The sequence below is a fragment of the Carassius carassius genome, chromosome 14 (genome assembly GCF_963082965.1).
Source record: "Carassius carassius chromosome 14, fCarCar2.1, whole genome shotgun sequence".
NCBI lineage: Eukaryota > Metazoa > Chordata > Actinopteri > Cypriniformes > Cyprinidae > Carassius > Carassius carassius.
In genome coordinates, this window is record NC_081768.1 from 16,546,254 (window position 1) to 16,571,444 (window position 25,191).

At 37.5% G+C, this 25,191-nt stretch overlaps 1 protein-coding gene across 1 annotated transcript; it reads right to left on the minus strand.

Annotated features, from left to right (window-relative positions):
- Window positions 1-1,379: 1,379 nt before the first annotated feature.
- Window positions 1,380-23,544, minus strand: LOC132157173 (dynein axonemal assembly factor 9-like). Its single transcript, XM_059566391.1, has 37 exons — window positions 23,385-23,544; window positions 21,218-21,297; window positions 20,966-21,091; window positions 20,740-20,864; window positions 20,327-20,423; window positions 20,134-20,240; window positions 19,888-19,965; window positions 19,705-19,806; window positions 19,311-19,366; window positions 19,070-19,205; window positions 18,866-18,947; window positions 18,742-18,778; window positions 18,581-18,665; window positions 16,356-16,432; window positions 15,939-15,983; window positions 15,785-15,830; window positions 15,597-15,705; window positions 15,442-15,512; window positions 15,233-15,283; window positions 15,011-15,101; window positions 14,827-14,930; window positions 14,270-14,416; window positions 14,030-14,115; window positions 13,795-13,896; window positions 13,311-13,431; window positions 13,110-13,198; window positions 12,681-12,818; window positions 12,124-12,249; window positions 11,896-11,933; window positions 11,237-11,372; window positions 11,071-11,157; window positions 10,883-10,989; window positions 8,751-8,825; window positions 7,764-7,939; window positions 7,393-7,458; window positions 7,206-7,299; window positions 1,380-4,708 (listed from the first exon to the last, which is right to left on the minus strand). Exons 1-37 carry the CDS (start codon window positions 23,459-23,461, stop codon window positions 4,602-4,604), a joined length of 3,477 nt encoding a protein of 1,158 aa, XP_059422374.1. The 5' UTR covers window positions 23,462-23,544; the 3' UTR covers window positions 1,380-4,601.
- Window positions 23,545-25,191: the final 1,647 nt, after the last annotated feature.

Genomic DNA, 25,191 nt, shown 5'->3' on the forward strand with positions numbered 1-25,191 from the left:
CCTTATTATAGCTGGCATTTTAGAGCAGTTTATGACCGACATTCAAAAGATCTTACAAAAAAAATAAAATAATAAATAAATAAATATATGTGTGTGTGTGTGTGTGTGTGTGTGTGCTTACATTTTAAACATTTTAATATCTTGAAATACAGAAAAAGTTTGGTAATAATATTAATATTTACATGGATATTCATGATATTAATGTTTTTTTACAGTATTTTTTGATCAAATGCACCCATGGTGAGCATAAGAGACTTCTGCCAAAAACACGTGTATCATGCTTGATCAGAAGTGAAGTCGGACAATTTGTCTTGCAGTGTAAGTAAGCATAGCCTAAAAAAGAGGGGAAGAACAGGACAAAAGCATATGTAAGACCTCCAGGTCAAAGTGTGATAATGTCCACGCACATTTTTTAATTAAGCTGTTTCTTAAAGACTTTTATGTCACTGTATGCGTGTGGGTGTAAATATTGTATGTGCAAGGTGACAGATTTTGTATCCTTAACTGCTCTTAGGCTCTGCAAGTATCAGGGACATAAAGTGACAACCAGATAAAAGGGCCCTCTGGCCTCAGTGTGTATGCAACAGAAAGGACAATTACTGTCCATCCTATACATCAGTCCCTAACAGTGATCAAAAGATAGAGATGACCAAACAACTGCCACATTTAACGGAGCCCAAACATGGTGTTGCATAATGCTAGGAATACCAAGGTCAAGGTTTACATGATGCAGTGCAGTCATAACAGCGTATCAGAAATGAAACCTTGAACTCGTCCCACTGGCCGGTGAAAAACAATGGCTGCTATGTGTGCAAAGGGTGGGTACCGTCTCCAGGGAGAGATAAAGGGAGCCTGATGTAAGTTGAAAGAAATGTGGGTATTGTATCTGCAAGAGGGTGAGAGCATTGTTTTTAGACCCACTCTGGAGCCGAGCACAGGTTGTTTAAATGGCCGAGGATGGGCTGGGACATGTATGCAGATCCTTGGGGTGTGTTAGAGAAGAGTCCCGGTGGATTGAATGCAAGTATTTTGGAAGGTGGGCTGGGCAAGGACCCAAAATAAAGGCCAGGCAAAGGATGTGTGTGGTAGGCTTCAATTTGACACACAAAACAGAGCTCGATTACCTATCACAGATACACAAACTAAGTTATAAATAGCTTCTGTTGTTGCAGGCCCCTGAGATTAGTGTTTAAGCTGGGCTTGGCATCCTAAAAGATGTTATCACCATGTGACAAATCCACTGCTGAGTTGATAACCTTACACACACAAACACACTTCTCTTTCAGTCTGTTTTTGTCAGAAGATGTTGTTTGCCTGCATTGTTTGCCTGAGCAGACAACTATGATTGACTGATAATAAAAATAGCTCATCAACAGAAATAGCTTATAAATATTTTATTGTGTTATTTTTTCATAAATACAACATATATATTAGAAAAAAGCATCAGCCACAGGAGAAAACACGAGTTACAGTAGTTTTGTGCAAACAACACTCAAATTTAGATTTTTTTCACAAACTTTTGTTTAATTCCTTTAAACAAACAAACAAACAAAAAAAAAGTTATTTAAGAACTTTTGGCACTTTTCAAGTAGAGCCATATTTAATCTTGTTCAGTAAAGAAGATATCAAAGATATTTTGAACTCCGAGCACTGGATATTCAGAAACTGAGGTAAAGACTAGGGAATCTTTATAAATCCCAATTTTTTCCTCAGGGTCAAAAAGGTCCAATGTTTCCCCAAAACGCCTTATGAGGTGCCTTAAGACCTGATGGGTGCATGTTTAGCTTTGTGCAAATAACTTTTAGCTAAAAATTTCTATTTTTAGCTATTTCAATTTTCAGGCTTGTCCCCAGCCAGCCAGCAGCAATTGGAAATCATTTAGCCCTTTAGCTTGTCCTAATTTTTCTGTTCCCCCCAAAGCACAGCACGTTCATCCACAACACAACGGACTAAATGTAGGCCGCTTGTGATGGACGTTTAAAATAAAACTTGAATGCTGGTATTGCCAACTCTACAACATACCTGAGAACATAAGACATGTGCTGTCTGAATATTCTGGGTGGTTATTAAAACAACGATCAGATTAGGGGCTAGACAACATAAAAAGTTTTGGTTGGGAACAAGCCCTCAGTGACCACTGAAAGTCAGAATATTTATCTATAATAATAAGAGTTTGCCACCAAAGGCAATGTTAAGACTAAAAAAAGTGTTTTTCTTTAAAAGTTTGACCATTTGGAAAACCCAGGCCTGAATAGAATTGCAGCCGCAAATTGAAAATGATTCTTGACATATTCATGCCATAAACCTTTCCACCAAACTCTGTTTTATTCCTCTAACCTCAGCTCCACGAGCACAGCTGTGCGGGCCACAGGGGGTTCACATAATACCAGGAACTGCCTCTGGAGGGCCTCATAAGAGTTCTCTGCGATGAGGAGCAAAAGCCAAATTCATCATTCTCAGCTCTCACAAAAAACACTTATTTCTTGAGTTTTACACGGTGGCCCTCCAGTGCCTTTCTGTTACTCGGCAGACCCTTACTGGCCCTTTACACTTACATAGACAAACAACTCTTCATATCCTTTCACCAACACTGGCGCTTGGCTCTGCCTGGGGATGCCCCTGCTCTCTGCCAAGACTCTGCAGCGGCAGCCAAAGATCTCTCACAGGAGAGAATCTGCTTCGCCTGAGGAATACTATCATCTGGCTCCAATTTAATTGATTTCACAGCATTAGAAAAATAGAATTTGCAAAGATAAATCACCTTTTTTCCAATATGAAAAATAGATCGAACTGTAGCGATTTCTTTCTTGGTTGTTCCAGTTTGGTGAAAGGCATTTCAGTTAGCTGAAATAGAACTCGATAAGACATCTTAACATATGTGGATAGTATGTGCTAAAAATGGCCACTACTTTGAACTACACATTATATATGTGTACTGTATGTAGCCCTGTACCCATTAAGGACAGCTGCTGTGTAGAACACAACTAATAGTGACACCACCAGTTAAATGAGCGGTGTGTGTGTGTGTGTGTGTGTGTGTGTATGTGTGTGTTTGTGTATAATGGGGGGGGCACATCAGTGATAGTGTTTTAGCAATCGTAATGTGACTGCTTACCTCTGAGGCTCTGTCACCTATTAGTAAGTAGTCGGTTTGTCTTTGCTTGTCGGATCTACATCTCAGCAACGTCCTTTCAGAGTTTATTCACAACAGGGCGGCTTTGAGTAAAACTGCACTTGCATACTGACAAGGTACAAAAGTGTCAAAAGACATAAAGGCAAAGTTACCGTATTAGAAATCTCTAAAGGGACAGTAAGAAGGCCCATAGCAACATTAGCACTATGTAGCTCATAAATCTCCACAGTAAAGAGTGAATATGGCTCGGTGAAAGAATTCCTAACCATGTAGTGTATTAACACCGGTACAATATATTGCAGCACAGAGGAGACCAGCAGTGTCCGGGTTTCTTTGGAAGGGCATCCCTTTAGTAGCGCTGTAATTGTTTGAAAACATTACTTTTAAGGCTCGTCTTATAAACAAAAGTTCAAATGTGTGTGTATATACACACACAAGACACTGCTGCTCTCCTGCTGTGTTTGATTAGTCCAAGTAAACATGCATAGAATGACACACAACCCAAGATAGAGTTAAAATACGACCGTAATATAGAACGGTACGGATCTAACACAGTACAGGGGTGATATAAGCACACTAATTCTGCTTCTGCCATGCTTTTGTACCAGCACACACTTGGCAAGCACGGGTTTAACACACCAAACTGATCCCTGGTGCTACAAACAAACCCAACACCAACAAGTCAATCTGATTAAGAACACATAAAAACTTCTAATATTAAACCCTCCATCATACCCTGATTCCCTAACCCTCCCTGAAATGGGGTTGCTTGAAGCTCCACCCTCAAGTTAATGACTTTGGAATGGCTGAAAAGAACTGCAGCACATGAGAGATCCTCAGACCTGATTCACACAGCGGGGGTCGATAGATTGACAGAGGCTGATTGAGGACAGGTGCAGTGCACCTGCCTTTCCAGATGCACACGGCTGGAAATGAGCCTTCTGTTTGATCACTTTCAGCCTCACTGACAAACTTCATTACGATTCAGCTCAATATGTCGGCTAGGCACTGGAATTACAGTAGAGCAACCTTCACTGCAGGGAGCTTCAGCAATACAGTATGTACACTGCAGAGAGAGTAATGATCTGGGCATCCCTTGTAGCCTATAAATAAGCCTTGAATTTCTGTTTACCTTCTATTTTATAATACAGAGAAAATATTGTTCTTTACAGGAATGTTTTGACACATCTGAGGCTTCAGTACTGCTGTTTTATGCAACAGCATTTCAGCTTTCTCAGGGCGCTGGTACTATTTACAGTCATGGTATGCTGGGCAAAGGATCTCTCATTAAGCTGTTATATTTCTTCCTGGCTGTGAGCTAAATCCTCCCCATTTCTCAACAGCAAATCCCTCATTGTAACATGTGAAATGGACGGTTTTGAGCGAGTAATTGGATAGTGGACGTTAGTGATTGTAAAGTGACCCTCCCCTCCCTTTCCCTGGAAAGTGAATTTGTCAGATGAGAGAATTAGGGGTCGAAGAGGTCAACGTGTGGCTGCAGGTCCACCTCTCTGTTGAAGTGTTCAATCTCCTTATTGGCCTCCTGTACGTATTCGTCAATGAACTGATCCATCACTGAACACACACATGTAAGGAATCAACAACAAGTGGATCACACAAACACATCGGTTTCGACAAGCACACAGTAATATTCAATTCTGTCAATATCTAATATTATTTTTAATGCAGTTGATTACAACTGAGAATAATTTTAAATGATGCCTCAGTGTGTATAAATGCATTTACAGTAATAAACTTTTAATGAAAGCTCAGCTGTGCAAACATGCTGCTTTTCAACGCTCGCGATCAAACATTAAGCCTACTTATCAGATTAATAAAAGTAAACATCACCTTACTGTTCATTTATACACACATTGGGACAAGTTGAAACTACTGTCTGTGGTAATCAACAGCATGCAACTGTTGCAGCTTGCAGACATTAGCTTAAAAGTACACTACTGTTCAAAAGTCTGAGGTTGGTAAGTTTTACATGCTTTTAATGGAAATCTCTTATGCTCAATAAGATTGCATTTATTTGATAAAAAATACAGTAAAAAAAAATTATATTTCAAATAATTAATTCCTGAATTTTTAGCATTACTACCTCAATCTTCAGCGTCACATGGTCTTTCAGAAATCATTTTAATATGCTGATTTGAACAGGAATAATTTGAAATACACTCTAAAAAAAGATGGTTCTTTAAAGGTTCTTTACATGTAGAACCAGGTCTATTTAGAACCAAAGCATCCTGAAGAACTCTTTTAATGCTGAAATGGTTCTTTGTGTCAGAGTTTAGGGTTCTTTATTCCCGCCCTTTTGTTTTTCAAATTTGTAACTGTCAAAGCACTTCATGACTTAGTTTCTGGAGTTCAGTGATCCAACTACAAACTGTCAACACACTCTCAACAGGTAAATTATTTCATTCTTAAATTTAAATAGAAATTTAACTTTAAAATTGTATCTGGTTTTCAAACAAACATGTTCTTTTCTCTTCTTTTTCGATCACATATAAGTGTGAGCAGCTCTGGCTGAGGATACTCCTCTACTAAGTAAGCCCTTTCACACATACAGACTTTTCCGGAAAATTACCGGTAAATTGCCGTAAAGAGATCATATGTGAACAGGATCTTTTCAAAAATACCGGTAAATTAGTTCCGGCAATTTACCGGTATGAGAAGTGGTAACATTACCAGTAAATTGCCGGAATTCTGCTGTGTGTGAACGCAGAAGGAAAATTACTGGTATGAGCACGTACGAGTTCAGAACGCGGTGACGTAAGACGTCTACTCCGGGCCAATCATAACAATGTGACGCATTTACGCACTGTTTAAGAAAATAAAATAAATGTCATCCAACTGAAGCAACAGTGAAATTAAAGCGCTTCTCTTATCCGGGCGGATGAAGAAGTTTGTCGTCATCTGAGAGAAACTGTTAGTTATGCAGTAAAGTATGATAACATAACTGTTAACTGTCTCCGAGAGCAATGCATTCACAGGACAAAGTCAGGTCATCAATAAACTGAAAACATTGCGTCTTAATATCTAAAAAATAAACGACCATCACAAACGAAGTACCGTATTTTCTGGACTATAAGTCGCACTTTTTTTCATAGTTTGGCTGGTCCTGCGACTTATAGTCAGGTGCTACTATTTATCAAAATTAATTTGACATGAACCAAGAGAAATGAACTAAGAGACATGAACCAAGAGAAAACATTACCGTCTACAGTGGCGAGAGGGCTCTCTATGCTGCTCCTGTAGCTTACCACTGAAAACATAGAGTGCCCTCTCGCGGCTGGAGATGGTAATGTTTTCTCTTGGTTTTTGGTTCTAAATAAATGCGACTTATAGTCCAGTGCGACTTATATGTGTTTTTTTTTTTTTTTTTTTTTTTTTTTTTTTCATTATGATGTATTTTTGGACTGATGCGACTTATACTTAGGTGCGACTTATAGTCCGAAAAATATGGTAGTTGAAAAAAGTAATTTAAAAACATTTAGAAATCAGACATATTTATTCTGGGTCTTTTTTAGCTAAACATTTAATTGCTGCCGAATACCATGAACAAAAATCAGCCAGCTAAATAAAAACTGGACTTGATTAAGAACTGTTTTTATGCAAAATAGAGCTGCATGATTCTGGATAAATTGAGACTTTTTTCATTTTTTTAAAGGAAGGTTGTATTTCTCTCATTAGTTCTGAAGAAAAAATATTAGGCAACTAAACAAAATCTCATGGAGTTTATGAATGGAATGATTCAATGACTCACTCAAGATTTACTTATTTCATCACTGGATGAATCAGTTTTTTTGAATTAATCTCCTGAATGGATGATTCAAAGACATACATTTTTAACAGCCCCATTTCACACAGGAATTGACAGGTGAAATTGAAATTTTACAAGTTTCCGATTCTGAAATTGGATTGGATTTTCGATTAACAACCCTAATCCTTGCTGACAAAAAAGTATTACTTAACAAAAAAAATATCTTACTGACCTCAAACGTTTGAACGGTAGTGTAAACTTCACCACCACATCAGGTTAAAAAGTTAAACTACAATTTAAAGATACGAGGATGGAAGTTTTGCTTTTCTCCAAAGAAACTGACGAAGTGATGACCATTGTAGAAGTAACCTGGAGGGAGAGGATCAAGGTGCCTTTTCACCTAAAGACACATAAGATGAAAATATTTAGATGAACTATTTGCTTTGGTGCTAAATTAATAGAAATATGTGAGCGCAAGCGTGTCTGTACTCACATGAATGTATCTGATCTCCTGTGCGGTGAGTGTCCTCTTATTCTTCTTGATTTTTTTTGCAACTTTCTGTGAAACACAAAACATTGACATGTTTAAGCCCTATCCTTCAAATGTTTATGATTTCATTAAAAATTCCTTCACTTATATGCAGGAAAGTGTACCCACAGATGTCTGCAGAATTGCACATAGTTCATAACATTGTTTATTAAGTATTTGGGGTTATATGATAATGCCTTTAGCTACCAATATATTGTTGCTCTCAGCACACATTTTACTATGCTTAAATCAATGTTTATTCCTCCCACAAAATTAGGGAAGACAATATGGAAGAAGTCTGTGGATTCCACCTGCTCCCACCTATGAGAATGTACCTGTTTGGCACAATGCCGAAGCCAGTCTTTCAACCCCTCCTGGGTGAGCCCCACTCCGTGAAACATTAGATAACAGTTGTTTGTTGTCCGTGGGCCATGGTGAGTCCCCTGATCAGGGGCAATGGTCACATTCCCACTGATAGAGTTACAGTTTACCACCATCTGTCTGTCATTGTCTATAGTGAAAACAGACACCACATGCAGTCAGATACACACACACACATTTCACGGAGTTCAACATGCTGCACACTAATTTATCAAACATGTCATCAGACGGAGCTATGTCTAGCATGGCGTGCCAACAGCCATCCATCCATCCATCCTCTGCAGTGTGGTCTACGACTCTGCACTCTACAAGCAAGCAAGGAGTTAAACTTGAAAACAACTGATCACAATGCACTGAATGTTACAAAAAAAAAAATCAACTTACAAGATCGGAAAACAAATCACACACAAAACCACACGTAGGCATCAAAAATCAAAAGATTTCCATAACAAAACACAGATGATTTATGGTGATAACTAGGCATCACAGATGGTGTTCGGACCGTATGGGTCCTAAATGAACTACACTATCTAGTGTAGTGTTACTTAGTTCTCTCCATTCTGTCAATTTGCCCACTCTCACCATGCAACTCCACCACTGATTCAAAGGAACAGAGGACAGTCAAAAACCCTCCAAAAAAAATTTGACCACAGGAGGAAACGGAGTGAAAACAGATGTGCGCAGGCCACATCACTTTGAGGAACCAGAGGTGAAAGTCCTACCGTGTGGCGTTACCCCACAGGCCCCCTGCCTACTACTTCTCATAGAAAAATCATACATTAACTACAGAGACAAAACCATAGCAATAGACTTCCTAGAATCAAACAATACACATTTATAGACAATCATAATTGATTTGTGACTATGTTACGCTGTATAAAGCCATAAAACAGTCATATTAAGACAGATTTGAGGGAGGTTATGGAGACCGACTGCCCTACCAGAGAACAGCACTTTCCCACTGATGTGATAGATGTTTCCTGTGAAAGAGCTGGGTTTGAGAGAGGATTTCAGAGCTGAGAAAAGAAAGGAGACAGAGAGACTTGTGAGTTGTGTTGATTTTGATCACTTACTTTAGACAGTTCCATTTTCAGCACATGATCCTACAGGATCCTTACATATGCTGTCAGCAATCACTTTATAATTAAACCCTCTTGAATATTTATTATTAATGATTAGGACACAATTATTACAAAATCACTTGATCACAATTACTTGATCAGATTTACCTCAATCATTCTGCAAGTTAAATTACAATCGTATAGTGGCATCAAAATAAAGTCATTTTAAGTAAATATTAGGGTTGGGTATCGATTGGGTTTTATTCGATACCGGTGCCATTTCGATACTTTTAAAATGGTACCGGTGCCTGAACCAATACGTTTATAAATAAAAATAAATAAATAAAAAAAGCCTCAAAAGGATAACATTAAAGAACATTAAAAAGATTTAAAATAAATCCATAGCATTCACACGCTCCTTGGATGCTCTCATTTCCCAAGCTTCCCTTACTCTAAGGCTAATAAATGTTTTTCACGATCTGGGTCATTATTTAATACAAAACCACACATTATGTTTCTACTGTATCTCTGTCAATCACTCTGATATTTAGTTCAAATGAGTGCTGTTTGTCACTGTCTTTAATCAGTTCTGTGAGTGACTGTATGGTCATTCATTATAAAGTAGCAACAATGTAATTTGTAAAGTACAGTCTTAGGCACATTAGTATTTTCACTCCAAAAAAGGGTTTTAAGCCAGTTATTTATATATTTTGCTGTAGTATGTCAGTAGGAAATATCAGTTTACATTTCCAAACATTCATTTTGCCATTAATTTTAATAATAATCTAGTGAGATTGTTGAATGCACAAGCAGTCTGACAACAGACTGTCTGAGACTAAGACTTTTGCACAGTAGTTTATATATAAAGTACGTATAATTAGATTAAGTATATTTAAGTATAACTAAAGTATGCATTCATATGTGTTAAGAGCTCGATTGTCGCTGGAGGAAACAGCTGTGCTGTGATGAGTGGTGAAGGCAGCGAAACCTTTACAGTAGATGAGAAACCGATTGCTCCCTCGTGACCTTTTGTAAATTCTATTTATGACAAAGAACTGCACAGATACAGATATTCTAACAATCTGTCGATAAACCCAGACCTTGTGTCCTCTGTTTCTGCTCGAGTCCGCTCGCGCTGCTTATTGAAGAGCGCACTGAAAGACGGGGAGGAGACAGGTCTGCCGCCTTTTTCATATGAAATTTAAGGGTACTGGATCGCGAATTTGTATATAGTTTATGGAGCTAAATGCTATAGCCCCGCTAAAAAATCCTAGCAACGCCCATGCTTCTTGTGCACATTTCGGAAAACCAGGACAAATATTTTAAATTGATCGCTCAGGCATTTAAGAGGCACCAAAATCTACGTTCTTATTCAGTTCGGTGCATACCGGTTCCATAGGTACCGGTGCCATATTGGTACCGGGTTTCCGTACCCAACCCTAGTAAATATGCCATAAAATAGGGTCAGTCTCAATTCAACTGACCCTATTTACTTTCTTAATCTTTAATTAAAACATATATTAACAGAACTGTAAAGGCCTTCTTTTGTGCAACATAAAGGTTTGAGGGTTTTATCCAGACCACCTTACAATGCCAGGTGAATAATTTAGAATGGAAATAATGATACTAAAAAACATTTTCTTCACATCATTCTACTCTGTGCCAGTGTTATTTTAGTGTTATTTATTTATTACTATAGTATTTAATAATATTTTGAATTAGCTTTTATTTCCAATTTAGCATTTTTGTTTTAGTAGTAGTAATTGAATTTAGTTTTAGTAATTAAACATTTCAAGCAGTTGCTAATGCAACATTTGTCATTTTCATTTTATTGTAGATAAGTAAATATTTGTATTATTTAAAACATTGTATCAAAATATTTTGCAGCTTTTTTTTTTTTTTTTGCAAAGCCTAAAATGATTTTTTTTAATTATTTATTTAGTTTTTTATTATTATTATTTCTAACACAATTCATTGAACTTTGTGACAGTCTTATGGATGATGATGCTTACCTTTGCAGCGCTGCAGAAATAATGCTTTTTCCAATGGACGACTGAACTCAATGCAATGCTGAGACATAGACAATGATCCCCTTCCAGAAACAAACCTGCCTTCCCACCTAAAACAACACACAGTATAGTTTAATATAGGTAAACATACACCTGTGTATACGCACACATGTAGAAAACGAAACCATTACCAGCCAGGATACAGCAGGTATCGTGCATTGACCATATGAGACTGTGAGAAACTGCTGTCATTCAGAATAAGGCGTATATCTTCAGTCCTACAATACAAAAAAGAATCACTAAGTAATATTAGAATTAAGTGAGTGTGTATGTCAGAGAAAATATAAATGTACAAACCTTCTGACCGCCCATTTCTCTGCTGAGATAAATGCAGTGCTGGGATTGGCTGCACGGATCAGCTGCTGCATGTGTTTGAGAAGTGGGTGCTTCTGCTCAGTAGTCAAACCCGTGAAGATAACATTGCTGACGACGCCTAAAAGAGAAACTCATTTTAGAAATCATTTTATCCAAAGCCACTTACGGTGCACTCATTACAGAGGCCATTCCCCAGAGCACTGAGGTTAAATGAGGCTGCTTTAATTAAGGGCGCATTGGTGATGTCTCACTGTCTTCATATACTCAGTACACTTTGATTGATATTGTTCATCAGATTGAAATTATCAGGAATGTTGTAAAAAAAAATAATACTGATTTCTATTCATGGGATTCTTCAGAGGGATATGCATATACAGAAAATTGCTGAACACCGTTGCTGAGTACTGTTCATATGCAAATTTGTTTAGTTTCTGACTAATTTTAGTTTTAAAAATGCACTTTATCGAAGCAAGGGAAGTTCAAACTTTGAAAATCATGGTAGGTTTCATAGTACAAAGACCTTTCAATCTCCAAAAAAACAGGAAAATTAGATTTCGCACGATACAACCCCCCAACAGCGACAGATCGGAGAATCTATTCTGCAACATCCACACACATGCACTATATTGAGAGAAACTCACCCTGACTGCACTGCTCCAGGAGTTTGGGGAAGAGAAGTCTGTAAAGAGCAGTTTCAGAGAGCTTCAGAGACGACATCAAACAAGGGAAATTACAGAGTTACCAAGCCCTTTAGACACTTACATTATAATTACATGACAGATAATTCTTATTACAGCATTCACAATCTGAATTACAAGTGTTCGTCTGGAAAAGTAGGTGTGATAAATGTCATTTGGAAAAACTCGTGCCTGTGTTTGATGAAGGATGTGAGTGGGTTGACACATGCTGAGACGGCACCCACTGTCACTTGGCTGTGAACTTGTGGGTCTGGATGAGCCGTGATTGCCTGGATTACATCCAGGACATCGGTGTACCTACAACACATACAGTAAGCATAGAAATGTCATTTAATTGACTCTTGTATATGATGGCTATGTCTCAGAACAATCAAGTCCAGTCAGCTTTATTTTTTACAATACAGACCGATTGTTTCCAAGCAGCTTCATAGCAACAATAGAATTAATGATGCAAAATTTATTAAATATGAGACAAATTTAAATTCTCCTGCAAAGCAGCTCTAACCTGACAATAGTGTCAATATTCAGCTCAGTCAGTTTAATGTTGATTGAGTTCAAAAACTGTGCAAAGCTACGGTAATCAACACTTCAATTTAGCTATAAGCAGCTCTAAAGAAGGCAACATATTGTTATTCGCCTCAAGTCATTCAATGTTTAATAAGTGTCAATGCTGTAAAAATTCATCAGTAGTGAGCAGCTGAAAGACTCGATGTTCATGTCTGTCTTACCCTGGTATAAGCAGCACAACTCTGGTTGAATTCAGATCAGTCTCCCTCTGTTTGGCCAGAAGGCTGCTCAGGAACCGCTGAAGGTGTGATGCAATGAATTCCTCAGAGCCCTCCAGAGCAGGGCAAAACATCTCCCACCTGTCAATCAAACAGTCCTCAGTTTACGAGTTTAAGGATAAAAAGACAGTAATGAGCACACTAGCATTCAAGATGCTTTCCATTGAACTCAGAAAGTCAGAATTTCCAAACTTCTATTTAGAGCACATATTCCAAATTACCATTTGGTTTTAATGTTCTTCCAATAGCAGTACAGCAAAAATCATTATGGTCAGAAGTCAGAAATCTGCCACATCCAATATTAAATGTAAGACAACGTGACAGTTGTAATGAGCATAGATAAAGTTTATGGCATTTTGATTACTCTCTCACCTGACACTATTTTGATTCACTTCCATCAAGAAATCACACAGATTCTCCTTATGACTGCCTGGCAAGCCTGCAATGATTGTGAGGACCACCTACACACACAAACACATTTATCTATTATTATTCATATGCTCAGTTTTCTCCAGCATGACTTGTCAGATAGATTATGTATGACTGTGTTGCATTTATATACATGCATTTCACCTTTTTCTTGGATTCAGGTTTGATGTTTTCAGGTGCTCTGTCTGAAAACACAGTAGACAAATGGTCGCTACAGACAGATTCTTCACCCACGCTACTGCTGATGGCAAAATGCTGAAGGAACCTGAGCAGAAAATTTGACAGACATCAATGTACATGAGCAAAGCAACAAAGTCAGTGCAACCAATGAGACGATCGGAATATATGCCGAATATACAAGACAGTTTGTCGTCAATTTGTTTATTTTTCAACGTGATAGCACCATTTTCAACAGTGGGCTCAGAATTTTGACAGATAGCTTAGAATTTTGACCTTACTGACTGATAGAAACCAAGCAACTGGTAAAATTTCTTGTCAATTGCTTGTCATAGTCACAGCTGGTTAGGTCAAAAATTCAGGTTAACAAGACAGAGACAGATTTATCGCTTGACATTCTGCCACATCATCCCTAGTTAGAACAGGATGGAGGTGTGTATGTGTGTGTTACCTGTCCTGCTCTAGCAGCTGTGGATAAGCAGTCTTCAGAACAGCTCTGTGATTGTTTGCTGCTGATGTATGTATCTCATGAAGCTTTATCAGCCTGAAGTACCTGAGAGGAAACACGTCATGGGATACATTTATGTGCTACATCATGATACCTCGGGGCTCAAGCACAATAAGATCTTAACAAATCAGACTGAATGCTGTTGGCTGAGCTGATGCAGAATGAAGTGTTAACTCACATGCTCTTGTGCTCAGGGCTCAGCTGATCGTTGAGGACGTGTTGCACTCTCAACTCAGAATCTGACTTACGCCAAGCTGGCAGGACCTACAAATCATATCACAACTCATTTACAACCAAACTTTAAACAGAATACAACTCTGCAGGACGACAGAAACCTAAATGTTCCACCTGCATATGTATGTGTGTGTGTGTGTGTGTGTGTGTGTGTGTGTGTGTGTGTGTGCGTGTGTGTGAGCACCTGTGAATAGAAGCTTTTGTAGCTCCTGGTTCTGGGAAGCAGAGCGATAGCCAGAGAGAAATCAGCACTGTGTAAAGGGAACGGAAGGTGCGGAAGCAGAGAGGTCTGATACTTGATGAACAGCATTGAAACATCAGACAGAGAGCCCTGTGAAAACAACATTACATACACAGCTAAGCTGATTATATATACTTTGGGTTAAAATATATTTATATTGGAAACATCTTATTTTAGTCTCTTACACTCAATGAGGCATTTATCTCATCAAAAATATAGGAAAACAGTAAAATTTTAAATTACTTCTAGGTTTTACTTTTTTATTTTTATGTAATTGAATAATGTGATGTAGCCATTAATTACAACTCCATTCCTGAGTGTCTCATGATCCTTCAGAATTCATTCTAAAATGCTGCTTTGGTACTCAAGAAACATTTTTATAATTCATCTATGTTCATAAGTTGTTCTGATTAATGACAGCATTTATATGAAAGAAAAATGTACTGTCAAATTTTTATCAATTTAATACATCCCTATTGAATAGAAGTATTAATGCTCACCCCATCATAGAGCTTAATGGTGTTGATGTGACTCATAGAGAGTGTAATGGAGCCGTGATGAGGATGCACAAACAGGATACCCTCAGAGAAAAACACCAGTTTCCCTACAGGACAATAAATACATTAATGCCTATGCACACAGACTCCTTGAAACCATGACTTTCCAGTAGAGATGAAATCTGACCTTCCTCAGGTGTAGACAGCAGGCTGTTGGAGAACATGTAGGCAGAGTCTCTCACTGTTAGAGGAATGCCCAAACACGTACCATCCTCTTCCTGTTTTCACACACAGGTTTTAAAGTATGTATATATATGTATATATATATATATATATATATAACAGTTAATGCAGCATGAGGGACTTGGTTCAATAGTTTGTACTTTTTTGTAGTATTGTAAAACTTCACCTTCAGCAGATGCTGAGCCTGTTCAGACATTCGCACATCAGCCTCATCTACCTATACAAAAAATAATAATAATCAATTAACTCAGCGTTCTATCAAAATGATCAATCATAACAGTACTGCTAAAATATTATTCTGCCATAATTGCTCATTTTTAACAAGAAATGCACATTTTGGCACAACTGTGCAGAAAGACAATGAGTGCACTATACCAGCCAGCAGACATGGCGAGGAACTGAGGAGGTGAGCACAGTGAAACAGCTGTCAGAGGAAAGAGCGCCATCTGCAGGAGAAGAGATGCTTTACACTCTCACATGTACTATTTAGTATTAATTCTACTGAATACTCTCACAAAACAGATTTTTACCTCTCTGCTGAATGTAAACTCTGGACTCTAGAAAGGACTCCGAGAATACTACAGATCCCAGGTTTCCTCCACAATGGAGATCTGGGATATCGTGCACCATCATGGACGCCTATGGAGGAGTCAGTCATTTGATACAAGTTGCAGTAAAATGAAAAGCTGCAGCCGAGAGGGAAAAGTTTTATACTCACAGTTTTTACCATAAAGCGACTGTCCTCATCACTGAGGGGAATGATTCTGTGTAAAGGAAGATTGTTTCAAGTTATGAAATACAGAATGTGGAAAAATGTACAATGTAGTATAATGTGTGAAGGGCAATAGCTGTCTGTGTGCATAGAAACTCACGTTCCCTCATTGTTGACAGCTTGTATGCTAAACACAGCTTTGGATCTGAATTAAACAAAGTAGATTCTCAATTCACAAACCAAGCACTAAATGTGTTCTACAGTGAGACCTAAATATAGCTTAACATTTAATAACCATTGTCTAATAGCCAAGGGCTACAAGGAATCTGCAAGCTAAGAACCCCAGAGAAAGTTATACAGAGATTTCCACAGATTTGGAATGTCTGTCAGTTCTATACATTCTGTACCCACTGTGTGTTTGTTGAATAAATATTTTTTACATAATTTGATCATGCTTCACCTTACTATGACATTGTTCAAATTCATTTAATAGAATTAACCCCTAAATTGGCTTAGAAAAGGTCATAGAAAAAAATATGCAGATTTCTTCTGGGCTCTTTCTGTGTGAATAGCATACCTGAGAGCTCCCCTGTACTGAATCAACCCAAAGTTGTCCAAGGCCAGATGAAACGTTTGCTCAGCTACATCCTTTGCCTTGAAAAAAAAAATACATCATGTGCATCATTTTCTGTATTGATAATCCATAATGATTTCATAAAGGCACCTTATATCTATATAAATGTCACTATCGTTCTAGTTCTGGTATGGTGCTGTCATATTTACCTTTGTTAACCAAATTTTCTGGCAAAATCCAATCAATTTAATAAGAATCCACATATTTAAGAATTATTTGGGAAGTTTTCCACACGCAAACAAATTCATGTTGACCAACAGAATGCTGCTTGATTTTACAGTGATTTCTGGAAGGAAAACGCCACCTTTTTTCATATTCCACTATGTTCTGCCCTCAAATTAGAGGAGTTGATACTTACCTCTCCCGTCTCAGTGCATGCACTCAATAGCTGTAGCGCGTGGCACCACTATGTTAGTGGTTAGCTTAGTACCATTCATTCCTTAGAATCTAAACAGGGATCAGACCTGCCAATCTTGGATTTTTTTTTTGAGTACCATCAGCGTGACGGGCAGTCACAGGGGGGTGGGGGTTATGGGTGTTGGAGTGGGGAAAAACAGTTTACAGTTTTACTTTTTACAGTTGTTTACTGTTTACCAATTTTACCATTTTTTTTTTTACAGTTTACCTGCTATTTAGTTTTTAGTTATTTAAAAAAAGAAAAAAACTCCAGTACACTTTAATTAAAACTCCAGTACACTTCTGTATAGGACTGGGTAATATGAGCAAAAATTTGTATCTCTGTATTTTTCGGCTGATTTGCGGTATACGGTAGTCTATATATCTTGGTATTTTGTATTTGGATTAAACAAATAAAGTGAATGTAAGCATGTAGGCATATTATGTGCAAAAAGGGTTAAAATCACATTACATTATAACATTGTGATCTAAAAACAAATATATATATATATTTTTAAAGCAGAAGTTAAAGTTACTCAACTAAAAATTTTAATAATAAAAATCACAGACTTGAGTAAAATTTTTGATTAACCCATTACACTTTACAGTTAGTGTTATCATTCAAATACACTTACTTGTAGCTTTAAAATTCTACATATGTCACATTTATTGTCCAACTACTAATATTTCAGCAAAATGTAAACTTTAGTCAGAGTTATTGCGCTCCTTGAATGAATTTCATTGAGCTCTGTGTGTTTGGCGCTCGTTCTAAATGAAGTCTGTGGAGATTAGCAGAGAATCACTAAAGCAGAAACTTGTGCACTTCTGACAGCAAAATGGAAATATTTCCATTGTTTTTTAACATTTACAGATGGAGAATATACCTGTGCAATGTAAGTTATGCATTAAGGAAAACAGCGCATCTCAAACACATTAAACAGCTCGTCTCTGTCAGCCTCACACAGTCTTTCTGTCAGAGCTTCTTTGAACTGAAACTATAAACTATAGGCTACTAGGAAAGAACAAAACCAACAACAACAACAAAAATGGTATGATTGGTTGAACTCTTCATCTTTTTATCTTGCTTGTTTTGAATACTGCATGTGGACAGGGCGTCACTAGATTTTTGCATAGTTTGGAGTGACAAATCTTACCAGCGTACTTTGAGGTCAAAATGTGTATCCGGTACACAAAATGTGTACAGGTTGGCAGGTCTGAGGGATGAATTTAGACGGTTAAATACGGTTACATGAGTAGTTACACGAGTAAGTATGGTGACACAAAATAAAACGTGCCGATATTCTAAGCGGATAAAAAATGATAACTATAATGTATGGCGGAAGAGCCATCCCTGTTTAGATCCTAAGGAATGAATGGTACTAAGCTAAATGCTAACATAGTGGCGCCATGCGATACAGCAAGTGAGTGCACGCACTGAGACGGGAGAGGTATGTATCGACTCGTCTAAGTAGAGGGAAGAACATAGTGAAATATAGAAAAACTGTGTCGTTTTCCTTTAATGTTTCAATACACGTGACAATGGCCCCTTTTTGACCATAAAACTTTGCTAAGGGGAAAACACTTTTTGTGATTTTAAAACATTATACTTATAGTTATCGGAAAGCAATTTCTTTAATCTAACTTTTTACCCACATTTACTTCTTAAGTTTCCTTTTTATTTTATTTCTAAATAAGCTTTACTTTTCACATACACCCTACATTAATGTTCATTACAGTTTTACTAAACAGGGCACCTTTGGTGTAATACTTACCTTACTAGCACTGGAGTTGATGGAGAAACATTTGATTCCTGCTAATACAGACTGAACCACAGCTGAGTAGATATGTGAAAGCAGCCTGCAACACAACCGGTCTACCTTTAATACCAATCCAGTCATCAAAACATGGTACAGAGAGTGACTGGAGTACTTACTGGAGATCTGTGCCCTTCTGCTGGGTGTTGTCATTTCCTGTCGAATAAAAAAAAACAGTAAAATTATGACAGAGAAAGAAATTAAAAGTAATTTTATTAAGACATTTTCTAGAGATACACTTACCTAAGTAAGGGACATGTGTGCTTCCAAAGAAATAGGTTCGAGCACAGGCTAGTGGCCCTTTAGGAGCCACACATTGTAGCAGCTGTGATAGAGGTAAACAAATACACATATTAAATTGTTTTATGTAGAAAAATACATAAAGGAAGTAGAGGATTTCATCTAAGTCGAGGTCTCAGTCATCATGCTGCTGTGTGGCACTCTCACCATGTGTTTGGCAACACCCCCACCGGGGCCAGTGTTGCGAACCTGATGGCCTTCAGAAGGGAAGGTGAAACAGTAGTTCTCCAGATCTTCCTTAGTAGAGTGGCTCCCAAACAACACAAATGGCTGCCTGCTTTTACTGCCATACAGACAGTGTAAAATTCATTACATGCCATACAAAGAGAAATAATTCCTGCAGAATGTCTTTCTTAGAAATAAGAGCTACTGTAGCATATGTAAATACCTCTTGTCTGTGATATTGCTGGAAATGAGGCCATGCGAATAATATGTTCTGAAAGGCTGAAAGACACAGTAAATGAGATTAAGCATCACACAAGGAATCATATCCAACATGTTATTCTCTGTGACTGTTAAAGCCAACATTAAAAAATATGCAGTGACTTGATTAATTTGTAATGGATTTTATCCATTGGGACCATTTAAGTGGCTGTTCCATACAAGAACAAAGTAAAATTGAGGTTGCAGTCAACTGTTGAGAACTACAATGCCTAAATAGCTATTTAACTATATTAACATTTTCCAGCTCATGCAAACTAGATGTCATCTGAAAGTTAATAAAGCATTTTTGATTTTATTTTCACTTTAAATTTGGGTAGCGATAATATTGCAAACAGCACCTCTGCAACTTGGGCCTCTGACAGTTCCTGCATGGAAAGTGCACTCTCGATTTCCATACTGGAGAACAGACAGCTCCACTGTCTTTCGAAAAGCTGAAGATCCTGTGAGAGAATATCACATCCACTCTTGTATAAGAAATGTGTGCATGGGCATTTGACTAACAATCTATGAAAGTGATTTACCTCATTAAGAAGAGAGTCCAGAGACGCTGGGTCCAAGCTGCTGTAGACTTGCCAAAGTCTCTGACTAACATCTGTGAGCTATAAGATGCAAGAATCAATGTGGTGAAGAACACAATAAAAACAGATATGTTAGTTTATTTACATTTACACTATTATCGTGTTGTTTATATAACATGATTATTATAAAATGTTAATATAACTCATAAGTCATGTATAAGTAAAGGTCATGGAGTATAAATACACAACCTTATATTTCATGGTGAAAAACACTCCAGCCCCAATTCCTTCCAAGGCAAATGCCTGAATGATAGGCCATTTCTCCAACATGAACATGTCAAACTTCTGAACATGGCCTGTGGACAAATTGAATCAACAGTAAACATTATGGTTAAAAGTACAACGCTTTTGCAGTGCCTTCATCAGTGTATTACATGCTTACCATGTGAACTGTAGGGAATTCCAATGCAACGACAGTCTTGAACCATGGACACAAAACTTGAGATTTTAAATTCCTCCGCAACCTCTTCATCCTCATACTGAGAGACAGAAAATAAGAAGAAAACAACAATATGGGTGTTTTTTTTTTTTACTTGTATTTTTTACATTAAGAATCTCTCTGCTGTCATCTAATGCTCACATAAAGTTAATATGTAAGGGAAAAAAATTATTATATTTATACTTTATTACATTATTAAACATATAGACAACATTTGTTTATGTAGTCAAAACAGCATCATATTTTAATATCTGCCATCACATGAAAATAATATTGTATCAGCTTGAATTTTAATATTGGTGCATCACTAGTAGAGATGATATGGATATCATGAAAGCAGTGCTGTAGATCATTACTTCTGTCTCGGTCAGACAATGAAGCTGCAGATTCCTCCAGTGAGATACATAGGGAAGCAGGTACCCATAATTCACTGGGTTGCAGTACAGATGCACACACTCAGCCTTAATAAGGATGATCACATCTAGGAATAAGCAAACATATAATATGCTCAATCCAGCCAATAATAACTGATTGCAATGAAAGAGCTTTTTAACCCTATAAGTGTATATATTATTGTTGTACCATCCAGCACTTCCTCTGGAAAGTCCTCTGGGATCTTCTCCATGTCAAAATGGTTGTGTTTATACAAGCCGCAGAAAAGGTAGTTGGCCATCTCGCTGCAGCCTTCATTGTAACGGCTGTCAATACCTGAAAAAATCAAACACAGCATACTACTTACAGGTGGCTCCCTGAAGCAAGTCATCTCCGCCTGTCTCTTTGGAGTAAAGATCATATGAGTGAAAGAGCACAGGTGATATTGATTAATAAACTCACCCAGGGAGCAAAGGATGCCATCTGGAGCTTTATTAACATCATCCCTTAGCAGAGCCTGGACCTGCCGTAAGCGGGAGCAGCTGCAAGGACGGCATTGCATTACATTCGATGAATATGGTTCAGGAAATAACAAAACAATACAATCCTGCATTACATGAAATAGGAAGGAAGGACTTGTGCAGAGAAAGTTCACAAATATTTCAATTCTGCCAATATTTATTCACCATCACGTCTGTCCAACTCTTTATGCAGCTCTTTTACATACAAGAACACTTAATAGTGATCCGGGCTGTCAAGCACCAAGGACACCATAAAAGTAGTTTATATAACTCATTCACTATATTCCAAGTGCTCTGGAGTCATGTGGTAAAACTGGGCAAGGATTGGTTTAAATTTAAGTCATTATTAACTAATAATCTTCTACACCAGAGTACTGAAATTTCATTTGCAATCATGCACAGATTAAAAAAGGCTGAATGCCACAGCCAGGGTCTTTTTGTTCTGTAACTAGTGATGATGGGTGCTTTTGAAGTACTGATACATTATTTACAAATCTTTTTTTTTTTTAAATCAGTGGTTCAAAGCATGTATCAAACTCCCCCCCAAGTCACATTAATTCACAAACTGATGCTTTTATACGTTATACTGATTTGAACCGTGGTTTCAGAGTGTTTCAGAATTTTGATGGTTGGCACTAGGGGTGTAATGGTACATCAGTGTAATGAGGATAGCGACTCAGGCTCGGGTCGGACTAGGGTAGAGAAATCTGATTAGCCCCGGGCAGGGCCGTGTAAGGCTCTATATTAGTTATCTCGTTTCAATTGAAAGCTGAAATGCACATCCCTAGTACCGAACTCGCATCGAACCATGGCACCAAAACCGAGGTACGTACCGAAACGTGATTTCTATTTACACCCCTAGTTGGCAACACTGATATAAAAGAGTGTTTAATAGTTTTAAATTATTTTGGGTTAGTAATGAAGGTTTAGTTTTAATTAAATAAATGTTCATTCTTATGCATATACAATACAAAAAGGAGGATGATAGTTATTTGATTTTAATTGATTAGTTTGTCAAGGCCTGCCTGAGGGGACACAAACAAGCACAATAAAAGAATACAGATCTTACAGGACCTTTATATTTAATATTTGTAGAGTATATTTCATATTTAGTTTATACTTTCATAAAAACATTTGCGTCACTTAGTGGCTACTATAAACTTGTTTGGAAAAATCTGAGAGAGGATTGTTCCAAACATTTCATTTTCTGTTCAACAGAAAAATTAGAAGTGTGAGTGTGGATTGACAAAGTGAATAATGACAGAATTATTATATTTGGGTGAACTAATCATTTAATATTATCAAATAATGTGAGACCACATGCATATTCTCTTGGAAACAGTACACAAAAGGCTTTTTTTTCTTCTTTCTTTCCTTTTTTTTTCTTAGAATGTTTGTAAGAAACATGATGGCCCTCCATCCATGCCCCAAACCACCACATTCACTGGCCATGATCTCATATAATGGCTATGCTTATGTACACTACAGCTATACAACGTCAAGATCAAGATTTTTTTAACTGTACTATTTATTTTCATATACGTATATTTAATACAATACGTGTAAGTTAACAAAAATGGATTTAATTACAAACAAGCATTATTTTGCATGAAATGAGATATGTCTCGATAATAAAGTTAATTCAAATATTACCGGTCATACTGAATTTACCACTGAATTACCGAAAGAATAAACGACCGATGTTACGTTTTACATTCAAGGCATAGCAAAATCTACATCTTTAAGTTCATATTAAACTGAAACCCAGGCGAACGGATGTTTACAGCTTTCCTATGCTGTCACCATCTTGGAAACGCGAGAAGCGTCTCAGGGGACCAGATCAGAAATCAAGCGAGAATAATGGGTTCATGCTGAGGGGTGGGCGGGGGAGCTCGACAATTAGCTTAACGACAATTATCTGCTAGCTAATTACAAGTTTATTGAATAACTGGTAATGTTAGCATCTTATTACAAATAAATCTCTTTAGATGGAGGAAGAGGCGCGCGCGCGCGAACGGTTTTCAGCAACGGTCATTTCTGCTTGAAATAAAAACATCGTGCCTACAATACAACCGGTACGAAAATAAACGACGGAAAATAATAATTACCTTACGGTCGCGGTCATTAAAGGAGATTTGTTTTTCCTTATAGCAGCCATAGTCGTTGTTTGGTATTTAGAAAGCATTTGGAGATCTGTCACTATTTCTATTGCTGTTAGTCTCCATAGTATGCTAACGATTCACTGTAGGAGAGAACAACAGACCGGAGCGCATAGGAACCGCGCATACCATCTTCTCAGGATGGGGGGAATCGTTATTTTCAGCGCTGCACAGTAGAGGACAGACAGTGTGCCTACCCCTGATGGAAATAGCAACATTGTTTTTTACAGTTATTTATCAGTTTGGCATAAGAAATGTTTATGAACACATTTATTACAAAATCAAAATAAAAGAATGATACGTTTGCCTCCTCCTCCGCTGCTGAGGTCGAAGGAAGAAATATGACCAGGGTCTCGTGCAATCCTCGAGCAATGTTATTCTCGGTTAAGTCATTTTTTAAAAAATTAAAAAAAACTTTACACAGCAATAAGGTTTCAAGTTAACAATGGTTTATCAAGACTGATCCGCATTTATAACGTGTATATTAATCTTATAAATTAGGTTTATAAAAGAACATATAAATAATGCAAATCCAACTTTCAACTGTTTTTTTTTTTGTTGTTGTTTGTTTTGTTTTTTGGACAGCTTATTTTACCAAATTTTCTTTCCTTTTTTTTCCTCTAATCTGTCTTGTGAGAAAGTTGTAAGAAATTTATTTATCCTTTAATGCTATCGAAAATATGGATAGTTTGAGGGGCTGGGAGATGAAGAACCACATGCAACATGTCAGTGTAAAATGATCAAGCCTACTTATTTGTGTAGGTCTGAGACCAGCAAAAATAGAAAAACAGGAACTTCGGTGGATGGCTTTGTTTGTGATAACATGAAGATAAAGACTTGGCAGGCAGTTTGTTGAACTTCCCTTATTAAACCCCTGCCAAAGACAAAAACAATGATACATGCGGACAAACACAAGCCTTGAGGCCAACTTTTATTATCCAGTTTATTGTTACAGTGCCTTTAATTGGCAAGCACAGCACTTTAGGTGATCTAAATCTCCCTTGAGACCGTATCAGGATCCTGGTAAAGGAAATGTCCTGGTTTGATGGCTGGGTCGCTGAGCAGACTCAATTTCACCTTTGTTTTCTACCATAATTGACTAAATGAAAACATCTTTACGGAGCTCCTCCACAACATTCTACTTGACATGTTTAGTGAACTTGACTGCTCCAGAAAACAGGAACACAGTCATCGGACAGCATTCCTGCACTGGACCCTGAGGAATTGACTTCCTTTTATGAAGTCTGTTACTTTTCACTGTCTGATTTAGACTGTTATCATTTAAGCATCGCAACTAGCTAACACAGTTAACCAAAATCAAATGCCAACCATGGCAGCAGCTGTGCGTGTTCAAGACGCTAACTTGCTGAAAGCAATTGCTTCCCTCATCTGACAAATCTATTCTTTGCGAAAAGCATGACATACAGTTAAAAGAAAACATATACATTTGGATGGCAGAGGTCTTTTGAAAATGTACAGTAAGCCTATGCCTCTTGGAATGCCTCCTAGATACTGGATATTGTGTTATAGGTTCTGTAAATACTGCAATATACACTTACTGGCCACTCCATTAATTACACCTTGCAAATACCGGGTTGAATTTTTAGCCTTGAGAACTGCATCTTACTTCTTTATGATGTAGATTGAACTAGGTTCTGGAAACATTCCTCTTACCATACCGACATGATAACATCACACAGTCGGGTGCACATCCATGATGTGAATCTCCTATTCCACCACATCCCAAAGGGGCTCT